This window comes from Lissotriton vulgaris, chromosome 11 (genome assembly GCF_964263255.1).
Source record: "Lissotriton vulgaris chromosome 11, aLisVul1.2, whole genome shotgun sequence".
NCBI classification, from domain to species: Eukaryota; Metazoa; Chordata; class Amphibia; order Caudata; family Salamandridae; genus Lissotriton; species Lissotriton vulgaris.
In genome coordinates, this window is record NC_141699.1 from 5583664 (window position 1) to 5602104 (window position 18441).

At 42.8% G+C, this 18441-nt stretch overlaps 1 protein-coding gene across 4 annotated transcripts in view; it reads right to left on the reverse strand.

Annotated features, from left to right (window-relative positions):
• Window positions 1-8903: 8903 nt before the first annotated feature.
• Window positions 8904-18441, reverse strand: part of GNB1L (G protein subunit beta 1 like) — a 425377-nt gene continuing 415839 nt past the window's right edge. For all 4 annotated transcript variants that reach the window (XM_086942634.1, XM_086942633.1, XM_086942635.1 and 1 more), the window contains one exon: window positions 8904-11522. In XM_086942634.1, the coding sequence (XP_086798760.1) occupies window positions 11256-11522 (267 nt within the window). In that variant the 3' untranslated portion in view covers window positions 8904-11255. The remainder of the gene's footprint in view (window positions 11523-18441) is intronic.

The window sequence follows — 18441 nt, forward strand, 5'->3', positions numbered from 1 at the left end:
ATCTAGCCCTGATCTCTTGACTGGGTGAGAGCTTTCTGCTTAATTCAGAGACTCTGTCCCTCACCACCCCTTGTTGTAAATATGGAGTCTGAACCCCGGCAGGTACTAGCAGGACAGAATGAGAGCAGACAACTCAATACATATTAGCAGTTTATGCAGAGCAGGCGACAATCCCCTCCCGCCGATAGGCCCGGTGCCACTGCACCAGCTAAGTCACGGATAACTACATCGCTGATTGTTAGGTATTGTGGTCAGTCGAGCTCTAAGGCTGTGTTGTCTTTACTGAGATTAAGCACTGTTTTAATTGTAGGAGCATCATAAATGAATAACCATGTTTGATGGTTGGGAGGTAACGAGTCATAAATGACCATATTTGATAGCTGGATGGTCATGTGGTCATCAATGGCCATGATTGATGGTTGGGAGATCATGAGACATAAATAGCCATGTTTAGTGGTTGAGTGGTCATAAATGGCCATGTATGATGGTTGAGTGGTCATAAATGGCCATGTTTGATGGTTGAGTGGTCATAAATGGCCATGTATGATGGTTGAGTGGTCATAAATGGCCATGTTTGATCATTGAGTGGTCATAAATGGCCATGTATGATGGTTGAGTGGTCCTAAATGGCCATGTATGATGGTTGAGTGGTCATAAATGGCCATGTATGATGGTTGAGTGGTCATAAATGGCCATGTTTGATGGTTAAGTGGTCATAAATGGCCATGTTTGTTGGTTGAGCGGCCATAAATCATAAATAACTATGTTTGATGGCTGGGTGGCCATGATGGATGATTGGGTGGTGGTCATGCAGTAATAAATAGCCATGTTTGATAGCTGAGTGGTCATGTGGTAAAATGGCCATGGTTGATGGTTGGGAGGTCATGACTCATAAATGTCCATTTTGAAGGCTGGGCGGTTATGAGATATAAATACCTATGTTTGATGGTTGGGAGGTCATTTGGTCATAAATGGCCATGTTTGATGGTGGAGTGGTCATAAATGGCCATGTCGGATGGTCATTTGGTAATAAATGGCTATGCTTGATGGTTGAGTGGCCATGAGTCATACATGACCATGTGTGATGGGTGGATGGTTATAAATCATAAATAACCATGTTTGATGGCTGGGTGGGCATGTGGTCATGAATGGCCATGATTGATGGTTGGGAGATCATGAGACATAAATAGCCATGTTTAGTGGTTGAGTGGTCATAAATGGCCATGTATGATGGTTGAGTGGTCATAAATGGCCATGTTTGATGGTTGAGTGGTCATAAATGGCCATGTATGATGGTTGAGTGGTCATAAATGGCCATGTTTGATCGTTGAGTGGTCATAAATGGCCATGTATGATGGTTGAGTGGTCCTAAATGGCCATGTATGATGGTTGAGTGGTCATAAATGGCCATGTATGATGGTTGAGTGGTCATAAATGGCCATGTTTGATGGTTAAGTGGTCATAAATGGCCATGTTTGTTGGTTGAGCGGCCATAAATCATAAATAACTGTTTGATGGCTGGGTGGCCATGATGGATGATTGGGTGGTGGTCATGCAGTAATAAATAGCCATGTTTGATAGCTGAGTGGTCATGTGGTAAAATGGCCATGGTTGATGGTTGGGAGGTCATGACTCATAAATGTCCATTTTGAAGGCTGGGCGGTTATGAGATATAAATACCTATGTTTGATGGTTGGGAGGTCATTTGGTCATAAATGGCCATGTTTGATGGTGGAGTGGTCATAAATGGCCATGTTGGATGGTCATTTGGTAATAAATGGCTATGCTTGATGGTTGAGTGGCCATGAGTCATACATGACCATGTGTGATGGGTGGATGGTTATAAATCATAAATAACCATGTTTGATGGCTGGGTGGGCATGTGGTCATGAATGGCCATGTTTGATGGTTGGGATGTCATGAGTCATAAATTACCAATATTGATGGTTGGGAGGTAATGACCATGTTTGAAGGCTGAGTGGTCATGAGTCATAAATGGCCATGTTTGAAGGCTGAGTGGTCATGAGTCATAAATGGCCATGTTTGAAGGCTGGGTGGTCGGCTGAGTGGTCACGAGTCATAAATGGCCAAGTTTGAAGGCTGGGTGGTCGGCTGAGTGGTCATGAGTCATAAATGGCCATGTTTGAAGGCTGGGTGGTCGGCTGAGTGGTCATGAGTCATAAATGGCCATCTTTGAAGGCTGAGTGGTCATGAGTCATAAATGGCCATCTTTGAAGGCTGAGTGGTCATGAGTCATAAGTGGCCATGTTTGAAGGCTGAGTGGTCATGAGTCATAAATGGCCATGTTTGAAGGCTGAGTGATCATGAGTCATAAATGGCCATGTTTGAAGGCTGAGTGGTCATGTGGTTATAAAAGGCCATGTTTGATGGCTACTTAGTCAAGCGGTCATAAACTGTCATGTTTGATGGTTGGTGGCCAAGCATCATTAAGCTGGTAGTTTATGTTTTAGTGAGGAAGGGGTGCAGTTAGAGGGTTTGTGCTTAGGAAGGTGGAATACATGTTGCCCAATGTTTAGCTATAGGCTGGGGCATCATACTCATGGTTGCTTGTCTTAAAAGCCGTAAAGAACATCTTAAAAGGATTCCAAGGATTAGTGCTTCATTCAACGATTAGTCCTTCACTTGATACAGTTTTCCTCAGCAACAGATAATGTTCAAAATGGAATTAAAATTGACAAATTCTATCTTCAAATTACCAAATAACTCAATCTGCTGGTCATGCAATTCTGAAGAGATTTGCTCTCTATTTTGCTGCGCAAGTGTTGTATGACAACAGTTTTGGAAAGGGAACCCACTCATGATCTTCTTTAATGAAGTTCCATCTGTTATTTCGCTAGACAAGTTTGAGATGCAATATGCAATTAAAGCTTTAATGATTTCCAAATCCATGTCTCTAAACAATTGAAAATCTGCACTGAAAATTCCCATTGGCAATCGGTTAAGGCAGCTGTCGTCAGCAGCTATGCACGAAAAGATCTTCTGTCGTCTAGCTGACAAGCAACAATTGTGTTCTAACATCTGGAACACATTTTGGGATTTGTATGATTAATTATTTTATACCACTCGCCTGTGAAATTGAATAGGGTATGGAAAGGCATGTTTTTCTTATTTACGCTGGTAACATGCACCGCCTATTGTGTCATTTTAGTGGTTTGTAATTCACAGTTTGTGTTTATAACTTTCTTTATTTCATCAGATATTACAGATGTACCGTAATTGCTCTCTTGCTAATCTTATTGACTTTTAAGCTTTTTCAGAAACACTGTTTTTATGTTTAGATCTGCTAGCATATTCAGACATGTTACAAAACCTGTCCGTGGTGTTGTCTAACACATCCTGTCTGCGTCTGGTTCTTCCAAGGGGCTTGTGTATCTCAGACCAACTTGATTACAAATGTAGGTCTACGCTGAGAGATGTTCGATCTAGTGGATTCTGATGGCTTTATTGAGTGAAGGCTTGAATATGTTTGGCTGTGTTGCTGTCTCTAGCCAGGCCTAACTAGAGGGCCAGGACACGACAGGACCACATTGTGATTAAAGGGTCACCGCTGATGTAGCTTCCGAGATGCTTTCTACTGTATATAATCTTTCATCGCTTGACCGCTGTAGACCGCAAGAGCTGATACAGACATAGGAATGTCGCTTTCATCGCCCCACAACATTTGGGGCTATTTGTACCTGTCTTGGACCACAGAAGGCGCGCTTGACCTTGCCGGGACCACAAAACCTCTGGCTTAGACAGATGTTGTAAGCTCATGCCTGCAGAAACCCAAGCACACACTCCAGTGGTCCCACAATGATAAATGCCTCACCCCAACAGCGGTTCGAGGATTTACAGCGACTTGCCAACAGCACCTTCTGGGGGCCTTCACGTTGCCTTTTCACGGGTATCAGATGGACCGAGGACTGTCTGCCCAGACCACCTTCAATGCCAGGGAACAAAGTCCCCTGGCGGCCCGGCAGTCAGTCAGTAAGACGAGCCCAGGGCGGGCTCAGCTGGGCCCCCCATTAGGCAGGTGGTTGGAGCACAGCTTGTCCGCGTCAAACACACTGACATGTTTCTGGGGAAGTCACTGCTTCTCCGGCCTTGCACCGGGAGACCCTCCCTAACATCTGGCGAACGCACTTATCAACGCGTCCACTCTCCTGCCCCAGGATTCTGGATTTCAAATTTTACAAGTGCATGAAATGCTTGCAGCAGACGGCGTGTTAATGTGGGGGAGGTCGGAGGAGGGGTTGGGGGCAAGATTCTACTCCACTTGCAAATGTAGGTCAAGGTCATTATGTTTGCACTTCACAAAGCTGCATGTTTTAAACGTTTCCCCCAATTATACCTCTGGAGAAGTTTTACATTCAAAAACCTCTTTTTGTAGGAAAATTGTTAACTTTTCTCCTGCCATTTAAAGTGCTTTTCAACAGCACTTTGCAACTCTGAGCACGATCAGCATTGAATGGAACAATTTCAAGCGCTTCGTAGAGCGCCACATTATTTCATCCCTGGATTCTGCTATTGGTGTTATTGCATCTTTGCTGCGGCCTACTCAGCCAATGCCTACTCCCTGTTCACCAACTCAGTTTAGAGCCCTCTTCTTTTCCTGGTACTGTAATACTTGGTAAAGCGTTCTATAATTATAGCGCTAGGGCTTCTAATACGCTTGTTATTTCAAAGCACTATGCCGCGCTTTGAAACACCGACGGGTGGAGTCTGTGCTATAGAAAATAGTATATTAAATAAACAAATAGAACATTTCCTGCAAAACGTTTATTTGTGAAAACATCTTCCACGGATGATTCTGTTATTTTGCTGAAAGGTAAGTCTGCAAAATGGTAAGTAACGTGATTTTTCTTCTCCAAACCAAAAATTTGCAGCTCTATTATCCAGCATTTAGGGAGGAAAATACAAAAATTGCAAACTTTGCAAAATTTGTGAAGTGCCTCATGTCTCAATGATGTGCAAAAGTAAAACACTCCTACCCGCACTGGCCTAGTGTGCGTGCGCTAAAACTGAATGAGTTACTTCTGAAAGTCTAGTCACTGGTTCGATCTTCTCAAGGGTGCTGTGCCTGTGAGGTGGACGCAGACTGGCTTTGAAGGTGGGAAGGAGGCCATTCCAGTTTGCAGCAGGTTCTTAAAGCGGTTCAGTATCCTGGTTGAGGGCCACTGTTGAGGAACCAAGGCAGCAGATGCGGCCAAGCAAAGCACCACTTGCGTTGGCCAAGAATATTTGGGTGTCAGGCTTTAGCGCTTGGATCTCTCTGTCCAGAAAGGTAAGCAAAGACACTCAAAAGATGCCATTGCACAGCTCGTGAGCAAGGGCTCTCACGCCTTCTGTACGCAGTCGTAATTATTAGCACTCAGTTGCTTCCAATGGCTGCTCAGTGGCAAGAATCAGGCAGAATCCCCAAAACCTGACGCTCAAGGTGCGCTAAGGTCCTGGTGCGATATTATAATTTTGGGAAAGACCACTCTATCCTCAAGACTCTGACTCATCCCTGGGCAAGCAGAAGGGGTACTGACTATACCCCACACACACTTAGATACCAATGTTTTTCAGACCAAGGGCCAGATGTAGGTCGCCCAATACCGGTCGGTAACGGCCGAAATTACCAAATTTCAGCCGACCGGTATTGGGCTTTTTAGATGTAGGTGGCATTTTTTTAGGATTCGGCATTTTATTGAATCGGTAATTTAAGGATTCGATAAAATACTGAATTCTTAACATACCGATTCGGTAAATTACAGAATCCAGGATGTAGGGAGCACTCAAGTTGGTGCATTCCTCAGTTGAGAATTCGTTATTTACCACCAACTACAAGTTGGTGGTAAATAATGAAAACCTTTGAAAAAGCATTTTTTTTTGCTTTTCAAACAGTGCGATGTGGCAGACATATGTGCCACATATGCACCCATACACAATTGAGGGGTGCAACAGGGTGTCAAAGTGACACCCTGCCACCATTCAATGTTTCCCCCTTTTACCGAATCAGTATTTACCGATTCGGTAATTGCCATTCATTCCTATGGGCCTCCAGGCCCATAGGAATGAATGACAATTACCGAATGTGTTGATGGCCTTGTGCCTACACCGGAGGCACGTCAAAGAAAAACATTGGTGAGTTGTATTGTGCATCCAGGCTAGGTACAAGCCCTACCAGAGCTATTCATAGACTTGAATTGTCATATTGCATACACCTACATTTTGTTTAAAGCAGAACATTTAAAGGCACAGCATAATATATGCAAATTCGAGGTATATTGAATATACAACATGTAATAGTAATCCTTACTCATCTTCAGTTTGCACATTTCAATTCAGCCAACACGTGTTTAGCCCTTTTGAGGGCAGTCTTGAGCTTTTTCAAGACTTTCACTGTATCATAAGCTCTAAGGATGGGTAATCAGGGTCATCGTGCAAATGGAACTGCTGTTGCCGTTGTTGGTAGGAGAGAGGACAAATCAGTCTTATGAACGGCATAGAAAATCCTTCTGGTCGGTGACACTGTCTGGACCCCACCGGGAGCTATCGATGCTTCAGGTCGTCTTTAACTCCTCATACAGACACCGGTGGATTCACAACCAGGGAACATTCGCCCTCACACAGCATGCCATGAACCAGGTCACTCTGACAAGGCAGGGGGCGCATAGGCCACTATGAGCTGCCTCGTGAATCTTTCACCAGCCTAAAACGGAGCGCCCAGCGCAGATCTGAAGGCACTACAGGGTGAACGAGCCAGTGGAGGATGGTGAAGACACAAATTAATTATTTACTAAACTTTGGAGGGCGCTTCCCACCGCAAGAATGCTCCTATATAGATTCTTGTGAGAAGCAGTGTTTGAGGAGTGGGAATGGGAAAGGAATCCCCTAAAAATGCAGGGGTTACATGTCTGGTGCTTTGTCCATTCGAAAAATACCTGAGAGAAAATCAAAAGTTCCCTGGCAGATGCACTTTTACGTGTCATTCAACAAGAGACGATGTATACTCATTTCAGGTCTGTGTCGGTGCATAGCTCTTCAGACTAATAACCTTGGAAACTTCGGACTGTTGCAGAATTCCCAAAGCACTCCAGGGATTATTGTAGGATTACCAAACATCACACATTTACTACAGATTTAGTTGCAAACCATCAAGACACATGTCTGACTCTTCTCTGAGGTGTCTGTGAATCTGGCCATCTAAGAGGCAGACTACAAACCAGACACACCCCAAATATAAATGTTTGTTTGTACTCTGGCCTCACAGGGCGCCTGCCTGACTCAGGTTTCCAGAAATGTTGGTGAACAGAAAAAGGTAAGAAAGTTCAGGTGAAGGTGGTGATCTCTTCTTGCACGTGTCCTACTTTTTATATAAATCGGACCCTAGTTTGCACCCAAGACCGGGCAATGGAAGAAACTGGACTATCTGAGAACCACCAGGTGATGCACCAACCTGCTCTGCATGTGTCACTAGTCAAGGGTGGAGGCAGTCCCCACCCGCCATTACTAAAGAAAAACACTCCTTTGCCTCGCACATAGTTAATGTCATCTGAATAAACCGTGGGCATGCACACGACAGGTTTTCTACTCAGAGGCTCAAATATACTTTGGACACACTAGAAAGCGGTTACTTGATATGCAAGGAACACCACATACGGAGAAAATGTACTATATTATTCTAGCACGTGATTAATCATCAACGTTACCGAATGGAAATTGAATACAAATGTTCACTAGCATAATTGGAAACTAGCCTTAGACTGGACAACAGTGTCCGCGTGAACTACAGCGTGACACGCGAACCCTGATCTTATGGATGGCTACAGGGATCATAAAGAGATCACAGAAAGAGTAAAACTGCTGAGAAAGGATTGTGGGATCCGCTATCTGACGATGTCAATGCTGGTGGCGAGGGCTACATGAGTGTCGCGAGTGGTAAAAGGCATCTATCATAGGTCCTAACACAGGGCAGTGTTTGCACACCCGGCGTAGTGTTCACACGTAAAGTTCACTAGGACCCCTGATGGAGTGATCCAATGACGGACACCCAGGACCCCCAGATATCTGGCAAGCTTCACTGATTGTTATCCATGAAAGAATGTTTTTTCTGGACTCTGCTCCGCTCCTATCTCAACTGTCACTTCATCGCTCTCCCCGCCGCCTCCAAAATATTTCTCTCTGTTTAGTCATTTCTGGTTTCACAGCCATCTTAAGTTACATATTTTTCCATTTTTACAGGGCACAAGTTTACTGTGAGTGCCTTGTAAGACTCTGGATGGGGAGAGACGACGCAAGAAGGATGGACGTCAGGACCGGTCTACCGTCACATTCCCGCCTCTGGCTTCCAGCGGATGTGACTGCATGAGCGAGCCATGGCTTTTACTGGAGCCAAACAAGCCAAGAATAGGACAGAGAAAGAGAGGTCACTTTCCAGCAACTGTCAGACCTCAACGCTTAATCGCATAACAGCATCTTGAATATTCCATGACGTCATTCGCAGGACACCGAAAACGTTATAAATATACCTCTGACTACAGAGGCAATCGCGCTTACCAATACTCAGTGCTGATCCCATACCTGACTTACAGTGCCGGCCACAGCACACCTCTCCCCACCACCCTGTCAATTTTCCCCAAATGATGCTCAGACCTAGCACCGAATGACCTGCATCAAGTTCCAAAATTCAATGAAAAATTGATTCGAATTGTTGGTCATTTAGGAAACCCTGACTATGCAAAAGAGAATTACTGCAGTTCTCCAGAAAGCATTGTTAAGAGAGGAGACAGCCGTACAACTACGCTAGTAACACTTCACTGTTCAAGGGTTATGGCCCTTCGGAGCCGGTCAAGAGAATTATTTGAAAAAGTTGATACATATTCATGCACAATAAGGCTATACCACAGAATATCTTTTGAAATGTTTTTATTTAAACATTAATTAAACCTGCTCTCATTATTCGAAGGAACTATGACACATGGTGTTAGAATGTTTCGAGATCATCATTAAATCATTGTGATGTTTCTAGAACTTATTTGAGAATATATTTCTGCTTCAGGGTTTTAAAATCTGGAAATATATTATCTTAATTTGACTTAACACTCCTCTATCAAGTCTGATTGGTGAGCTTGTGCGCATTATTCTTACTGCTGACTAGCCTGAAAAGTTAGACTAACAAGTTCTCAGGACCATTAAAACTTTCTGATCCCCTGGTGATTCAATAACCTTTCTGGTTTTAGTGAGGGTAGCAAAGTGACCATTGTAAACACATTCAAACACATTCCTGGTAGAAGGGAATGTGCCTGGCGCCCTCATTCATGAGGGTGGGTATTGTGTTGCGGCTGATGAGACCTCACTACGGTTAGAAAATATAAACTGACCGGCAATCTCCAAGTCATTGCATGGTTTTAGCAATAGCTGCCCAGTGACTGGACAACAATAAAGGCCCACCAGCACTTAGGTGTCAATAATGAATGAATGAAAAGAGAATTTGTATAGCACTCTAATACCCAGAGGTGTCTAGGCACTAGTCTAAAAGGAGAAAGCCTACCAAATGGCATAGGAGATGGGCCCAAATACTGAGTCTATTGATAAATGAGCCATGATTTAATGCCTTCCTGAAGGCCAGCAAGTCAGTCTTCACTTTAAGACTGAGGAGCGTGGAGTTCCACAACATGGCAGTGAAGGTCACAGAGCTCCTGCCATCCCAGGTTGATCTCTTGAATTTGGGAATCACTAGATTGGAGGCAGACGCTGACCGGAGAGGCCTAATTGGGGTGTAAAGCAGGAACTGCCGTTTAAGATATTCAGGACCTAGATTATGCAAGGACTTGAAGGCAACACAAAGTGCCTTGAAGGGAAAGCGCTTCTTGATAGGAAACCAAAGGAGCCGTGCCAAGGCTTGGGTCACAGAGTTGGTTTAGGTAGGCCTAAAAGCAGCCGGGCTTACAGGACACCTCGCACACCCAGACTGCTTGGCATTCTGTGAAAATAGATGTCTTCAGAACTGTGGATAAGTGATCTTTCTCTGTACTGAATCAGTACTGTTGTTACTATTACATAAGATTATCCATATCATCTTCTTAAACAAACTGAGGTGGTCAGGAAAAGCATCGAGTGAGCTGTAAGGTAGTTTAGGCCCATGATAAGATGAAAGATATTTCTTCATGGAGGACTCTTCCTCCCTTATGGACTTCATATAGAATCATTCATTTTTAGCCCAGTCTAATCCACATTAAATTCTATGCAAATGATAAGGTAATTGTGGTGTTATCTGCATGTTTACAAGGACCATGCCTAAAGTTAGAAAAAGATCCCACCTTGATTTCACAATGGTTTAATAGCAAAATGCACTGCTCGACTGGGAACGAGGAACAGCCCTCGTCATTTTAAAGTCCAGCTTACGCCTCCCTTCTACAGGCTCCCTTGAAGCCTTGAATGAACAGACTTTGCTGAATAATTTGAAGCTTATCATGCTGCACAAAAACAGAATGCACCCAAAATTTTAAAAAACCTACTGGAGAGGGTTCAGCCGGAATACGAGAGGGCCTCGTGTGTGTTGTTCCACACCACACCTCACTCACACTTCAAATCTGATCATGTCTTTCACCTCAAACTTCTCAGACAATCCCTAATATCAGTCAAGAGGACATCACGGTCGGACATGGCCAGTTACCAACCACCAGAGGGAAGGGGGTCATTGCATCTGAGACAGTTAGAGGGAACCGGATGCGTCAACATGGGAATAATCTGCACAAACTCTTTTTGAGGCAGACTGAGCACCCATAACACTCAGCAAAACACTCTTTCATCAGATGAAAACATTTGTAGATGCTTTGCTTACATTGAGGGGAATGTGAAAATTAGGGCAGGTTGTGTTCCATGGAATCTGCCTTTATTGTTGGACTGTCCTACCTTGTATTTTCTGTTTTAAATTTTGGACCTAAAAGCTCCAGATGCATCTTACAGTTATCAAGGCGGCTAGACGTAACTCTGGCCAGCTCAACGCCAGGATGAAGCCACTAAGACAAGCTCTAGACCTGTATCCATGCCACTGTGCTCTTCATCCTCTAAGTCTATCCACGGGGGGATATAAAACCTGTGTTTTGGTCAAACCGAAGTAGAATTATTTCCTATGTCCACTGCATAAATGACTCTTCTACTGTTGCACAAGTTGCTTTTGAGTGGCACATGTTCCCACTATTTTTCTAGGTGCAGCTCTTTGACCCGCACCACAACCACGTGGTCTCTCAGTTGTCCAAATCTCACGCTTCGTTGTACAGAGACCACAAGCTGATGCGCTGGTCTTTGGATCCTGCCGCCATCAGTCTGTCGCTTGGCGTGTCATGATCTGAGAACGTCACACAGTGCACGGTGGCGGTGTGGTAGTCCAACACGGCCAGGGGCTTGAGACTCTTCCAGCCGAAGATCCGTAGTCGGTGATCCCAGCCGGCCGTTGCTAGGATTTTACCATCTTGTCGGATGGTGATATCGGCTACTCCAGGATTGGTGAGTGTGAGACTTTTGTAAACCTTAAAAGAAAAAGAAATATGAATATTTATTAGCAAAGATTTTTGTGTTGCTTCCTCCCCAGTGTGTGTGTGTTTGTGTGCACACACACACATACACACACACACACACACACACACACATGTCCAAAACCACAGAGAAGTATGGAGGTGCTATTTAATAATGAAATGTTAGTTAGCGGATACTCAATTGTGTGAGCACCATCAGTTACAAAAGTGAATGAACTCAATAGTGGGGTAGCCAGGATGCTTTCCTGTTATCCTCCTTTTAATTATTGTTGTTAGTCTCCCTCAGTCTTGTAAAAAGTGGGGGATGGACAGGTAATGACACCCTACCCTTAGGCATGGTGTGGGATAGACCAAATACCTCCCCATACTTGGCCTAAGGTGACAGTGGCTCTGATAATCCCAAGTGGACTTGGCTTGGAAGGAGGTAACCCTCTACCCCCTGCCCTGGTGCACTATGGGTGAGCCTGCGGAGTACGGACACCCACCCTCAGGCAGTGCGTGGAGGTACAAACTATGTCCCTTCTGCACCTCGGCAAGGTGCCAAGCCATAAACCCCTCTGGACCCTTAGGCACAGCCGGGAGGGTGACATGTTATTGATGGGGCAGATAACTGCAACGACAATATTCACCTACTGCCCTGGGAAAGGTGAGACACATTGTTCAATTTCCCAGGCCAGGCTTTGGAGGGGTAAAAACAAAAACAGAGAATTCCTACCATTTGCCAGGGCGTAGCAAGGTTTATTTCTTAGTTCTCAACACCCTACCCCAGTCCAGGCAAGGTCAGGCAGGGGTGGAGATCAACGTCTATTGTGCTCTCTCCCTGTGCGGTATGACAAGCCGGGGAGTGACCTGCATAAGTGAGCAGAACCAACACATCTGGAGCCCATTCAAAATGATACCACCAAAAGTCAACTGCTTAAAATATTGGTGTGTGAATTGTGGTTTGCATAGCATTTGCCAGTCATAGCCTTCAGAGCTAGCCATAACTTGCACATTTCAGTGGTTTTTCTGTTCGAAATCATAACCATCATTCTACCTTAACTGTGCTTTTCAGAAGCAAATTCCTTGGTCTATTTTTTAACATATGTTAAGGTGTTATTACTAAAGCTAAACACATTTTCACTTCTACGATGGCTTTTTACATTTAATTTATATAAATAGATATTCACTGATAAAACCACAGTTAGTGTTAATTTCCCGATTCAATGCAAAAATCGTAAAACTCCTAACATCAACCAAAAATGGTAATGTTACATAACTCATGCCCAAGCCAAGCACTACCAATAGAAGAATATCTCTAATATCATCAATTACATCACTGCGGAAATCACTTATGACATCACCAATGTAATGGCCTTACTGTTGTGGACACTTCTGGTAGTACATAAGGTTTTCATGATCACAGCAAAACATATCAATTGATCAATCAATTTTTGAAAAGTTCACTTTCAAATGTTTTATCCTGTACACCCTCCCAGGCATAGTAACGTGTGTAAAAGACGATCACGGCACACATGCAATAAACATGATGTACATGGATGGAATATGACACTTTACAACGCACACGTTACAACGCGTGTCATTACAACAACATTTTTACATCGCAAAATCCATTACAACTAATGTCATTACAACGCATAATTCATTATAACCCAATTACTATTCTAACTCAGCTGGGGCGTTACTTTGGGGAATGCGTTGTAATGGATTATGCGATGTAATGACATGCATTGTAATGGATTTTGCGCTGTAAATTATTTGTTGTAATGAAACGCGTTGTAATGTGTACATTGTAAACAATGTTCCCCACATGGACGGTGTCCACATCCAGTCTTCGAGCTGTAGGATGAGTTTACATAATGGGCTGCAGGAAGATCTTACACTGACTGGAGACTCTGCATCCCAAATAGCCGTAAGCTGAAGCCACAGCTGGGACCCCATCCTTTGTTTGGCACCTCCATGGTGCCCATAGTTAATGTGTCGTTTTTGGGGAAGATTTATACGTAGTTTAGCTCTATGGTGAAAAGCCAGCATAGCTTAACAGATGCAAGATGAAGACAGATGTACCTGACTAGCTGCTATAGACTACTTTTAACCTGCTGTATGTGATTTGACAGAATCAATCAACCAGGATTTATAAAGCGTAGCAAATCACCCAATAGGGTATCCATTAGTGAGAAGCCATTTCACCAAAACGGTTCAATAGGAATTTTCAGAATGAATGGCATTTATCTTTTTGTAGAAACAAATTGATAGAAAGTGTTTTTGTATTCATTTTTTTTAGGTGTAAATGTGATGGTTGCAGGTCTTACTTTCAGAAACAGTTTTGTCAGAGATATTTATTTCAGTGCTTTAGTTCAGAGAAGATTATTTCATACTTTTATCCTCTACGTTGTCAAACAAATAATTTGAATGATTTTCATTTCCTGACCCATCACCACCCGTATGCAGTATGCACCATCAATCCCTGCCCCCTAAATTCATTCCCCTCATCACACCTAAACTACACTCATTCCAGAAGCCTTAAAGCCTTTCTACCCCAGAAATCCACCATCCCTGAACCATATATTCACTCACTACCCCTAATTCCACCCATCCCTGAAATAAAAAAAAACCTAAACATCCTTAAACACCAACCATTCTTGACCCATAAGAACTCATCCTCCTCAACTACTCAACCCAGAACTCTAACAACCCCTAAACGTTACCTATTGTGGAATGCCTAAAAAACTCTCAATACTCTAAACTCCCCACATCCTGAACCCTAAAAACTCTTCCACCCCCAACCCCTACCCATAACCTTAAAAACTCTCACCAGACATAAATTCCTCACATCCATGAACTTAAAACCCCTCAACACCCTTACACTCCACCCATCCCTGGAACCTAAAACCACCTCACACACCTGAAGACCACCCATCTGTGAATCCGAAAAATCCCTACCACCCCAACACTCCACCCATCTCTGAATTCTAAAAAAAAAAAACATGCTCGAACTCCATTTATTTCTGACCAATAAAAACCCTTTATCCCCCTAAACATTACCCATCCCTGAACCCAAAAACAGCACAGTAGTTCTATACTCCACCCAAGTTTAATATTATTTGGGATTTTTCTTTAAATTATTTTACCTTTAGAATGTTTCTTTTATTTTTTTGTACTTCCTTACAATTTGGGTTAAAATGTGGTTTTCTATAATTTGGTTTCCTCCAATGTGGTTTCTCAGATTTCGTTTTCCATTAATTCACACCCATCACTTTTAGCCACCAACATTAACTATGGAGACCATACTTGCCATGAGCACTAAACTGGTATGTAAAACACATACATCAAAAATATACGGATCTTTCTGCATCTTGTGTACACATAGTCCACTTGCGTTTGGTGCCTATGGAGCCAGGAGTGCATCCGGCAAACTCACCCGACTTCACTACCTTTCTCCTATATATGAACTGTCCACAACTTGGGTTTGGTGGACCTCTCCTCTGCACCCCTTCGACACACAATTTTGAGTCAGTCAATCACATGTAACACATGTACCTCATTTTTTAAATACCCTCCATCATCTCAACACTTTTCTACAGTACAATTTAGAAAGGCCTTTCTTAGAGATGTACAGTTAAGTGTTAAACCATTTCTTATCCTGCATTATGCATTCCAGCCAGTGTCACTTGTGGTGTGTGGTCATGGGTTTTCTCACTTCTGAGGTTCCGTGAATTCTGAACCTGGGTCATAAAGGTCGTGGTTCTGTTACGATTTTGGTAACGGCGAACCGTAAACAGTGAGCTCAGCAAGTATGAGTGTTTTCATCATGTTACACCGATGGATTCACGGTGTATTTGAAGATTTCGTTCTGAACCCTTGGGTTCCATTTTGTGCGTGGCAGCCATTTTGTGGTTGCCCTCACATAGGCCGATGACTTTAGCTGACTTCTGGATAACCTGAGTGAACTGACCCTGTTGCCTGAAGCTGACCTTGTTAGACCAGTTCATTGCCCAGTAGCTGATCAAGATTAAGGATCAGAGCACAGGAGATTGTAAAGTTTGGTATGCACATACACACCCCTTATCCTACTTCTCATCTGTTTCAGTTCCCTCCTTTTATGGCTTGTTTACGATATGGGTTGTGGTCTTTTATTATGGATTTTTCCGGCTTGTGTAAGAAGGAATGTTGGGCTTTTTGCATGCTTGCAAAAGCTAGGACTGCCCCTTACTTTTGTGCTGAGTTTTGTAACCCTAAGCATATAAAAGGCCTCTGTTCTCTGTATTCCTCAGACTGCCTCATTCAGTTGCTAAGGCAGCTGGGTGACGTAGCCTCACTTATTGAAAGTTTAATAAAGATGTCTTTTCATATTTCAGCTTCTGTGCCAAGTTCTTTATTGATATTAGTAAGACCCCTGAGAATGAAGATTTTTCCATTTCCTCAAATGGCGCAGCCAACGTGGGGCTCATCAGAGAAGTGACTTTCTGTGGGAGTGATCTTGTCAAGAGACTGAAATCTACTGAGGAGGACAGAACAGGATTCTACTAAGAAGGTACTCTGTGCACAGGGATTCTGGAGATTCTTTGTTTCTGCAGCCCAGTATATTTCTGATCTTCCTGATTTTGATCCTCCACATGATGCCACTCCTGACTGAGAACCTTTTTGGCGTGAGTATTCTAAAAAGACCGTTAGGTCATGTAGAACTTGACAGTTAGAATTTGGATAACCTTTTGATTAGTAAAAGTAAGAGTTAAGTATAAGTGGGTCGCTCCCAGTCCTTAGTTTTTGGTTCTTTGGGTCTTTGATCAATTTGTGTAGACAGGTAATGAGGAGAATTTTCTCTATTTGGTCCTTAGGAACGGTGCACGTACGAAAAGTACCTTAAGCACTACTTTGATTATAATACTTGCGTACTCCGCAGTATTTTTGGCATGCCTGTTTTAAGCTCACATGGAAAAATGTGTTGCTTTTTTTTTAAAGATACCATAGTATGATGTGAAGTAAATTAGCCGGCTTCCCCTAAAGGGAATATCTAAATAGGTTAGATTTAAAAACATATTTCTTCCTTGGTGATTTTGTATCCCCAGGAAATTAAAATATGACATAATACAAAACAAGGATCCTTTGTTCTGCGCAGTTTTATGAATGAAGATATGCAGAACGATTTTGTTTGGAGTTCTGCTAGCCAAAGCTAGTGAATTGAGTGTTTTTTTCACTTCTTGGACATACATCAGTCTGTTGGGCTGTTTTTGCAGTCTTTTGGAACACTATTGAGAAGCGTTTCTTGTAAATATGACTTACAACTAGTATTTGCAAATGGTTTGGTTCAAGTACAGTCTGTGGGCTGTTCTTCGTTTCTGTCCTGAGTATTGATTTGTGGGTCAAATGTGTGTTTAAATGTCTATGTGGTTTCCCCATTAGTGTAACTTCTGTAAGTGAATAGCGATGGCGCTATTCACGAAATGCATGGCTAAAAGCGTGCCGTATTGTGTGTCCTGAGTGTTGACCCCTTTCTGTTTATGTCTAAAAGGAGCTCAAATGTGTGTTTGTGTTTTTTTTAATGTTTTCAGTCTATTAAGCAAAATTTTGTAAGCATATTCTTGGGTCTGTTGCGAATTAAAAATTGTCCTTTTAAAAAAAAAGATAAAACGTGGCGCAAACATTTTGTCATGTTATAAGTTAGGCTTCTGTGCTTAGGCTTATAAATGAATGCGTCTAAAATGATAGGCAAGGGATGCAGCTCGCTTTTATATGTGGAATTATCAAAAATTATTGGGTTTATTAAAAATAATTAATACATTTTGAAAAATAAATATTAAAAATAAGTGCTACAAAATTCGTTTTTTACTATTCATGAAGCTTAATGCTCATACTGTGACCTCCTAGCATTATAATTTAATTTAAGTTGTGCTATTCTGCATAATGAGGACATTACCATATGGAATTTTTACTTAGCGCAGGCGTAAAAAAACTCATTTTTATAAGGATTTACATGAGATATGTCTAATGTCCAATATCTGCAATTTGTAAAGAACATTCTGAGGATGATTAATATGTAACACAATTATAGGATATTTATTTTTAAGTGCCCCTAATATCAAAGTCGAATTTGGGTAAAATAGACCATTTAAAACAGCATTCTTGCCATTTTTAATAGCTTTAAAGTGCTTTGGGCTTCAGTGAATGCATACATTTGGGTATAATACAAATTTGCAGGTTGTCCCCATTTGGGTTTGCTTTTAAATACCCCAGTGAGATCCATTTAATGAGTACTGGGGGCTGGGAGAAGCTGCAGAGGCTAGCTCAAGTTGCGCTGAGATGCTATCTTTGGTTTCCCTGTAAACAATGAAAGAGGCTGTCATGTTGACATTTGTGACCTTTTAAATTAGGGCCTTGTCTCTGTGGAATGCAGAATAACCTGGCTAAACAGGCCTCTAAAAGGTGGGGTTTCTGGTTTCTCCATAAGAACATCAATAAAGTGGAGAAGTGTGGCTCAATGGTTAGAGCGGCAGACCCTGATGCAGAGGTCTAGCCCGGGACCAGGATTCAATTCCCCGCCTCGGCGGGTCTTGGGCTCAAAATTCCACGGACATGATAATTCTCACCTCTGTGCCTATTCCAATCATGGAGTCCCACTCTGCAACTCTGGGCAATAGCTTGCTTAATCTCCACAACGGCCCCCACAACGCTAAGGATGCCTGGCCTCCACCTTGGGGGTGCCCAGGAGTGGACGCCTCACAGGGAAAGCCAGGATGGGTTCCACAGCGGTATTCGTACAAGCGCCTTGAGACCCTTGCGGGTGAGTAGTGCGCTATACAAGTATCAAATTTACATAAAATTAAAGAACTTAATTCCAAAGGGAAAATATAAAAAAGGTTTCTTTGAAAGTCCCAACATCATGTTAAATGCTCTGCAGAACTGATACATTTGT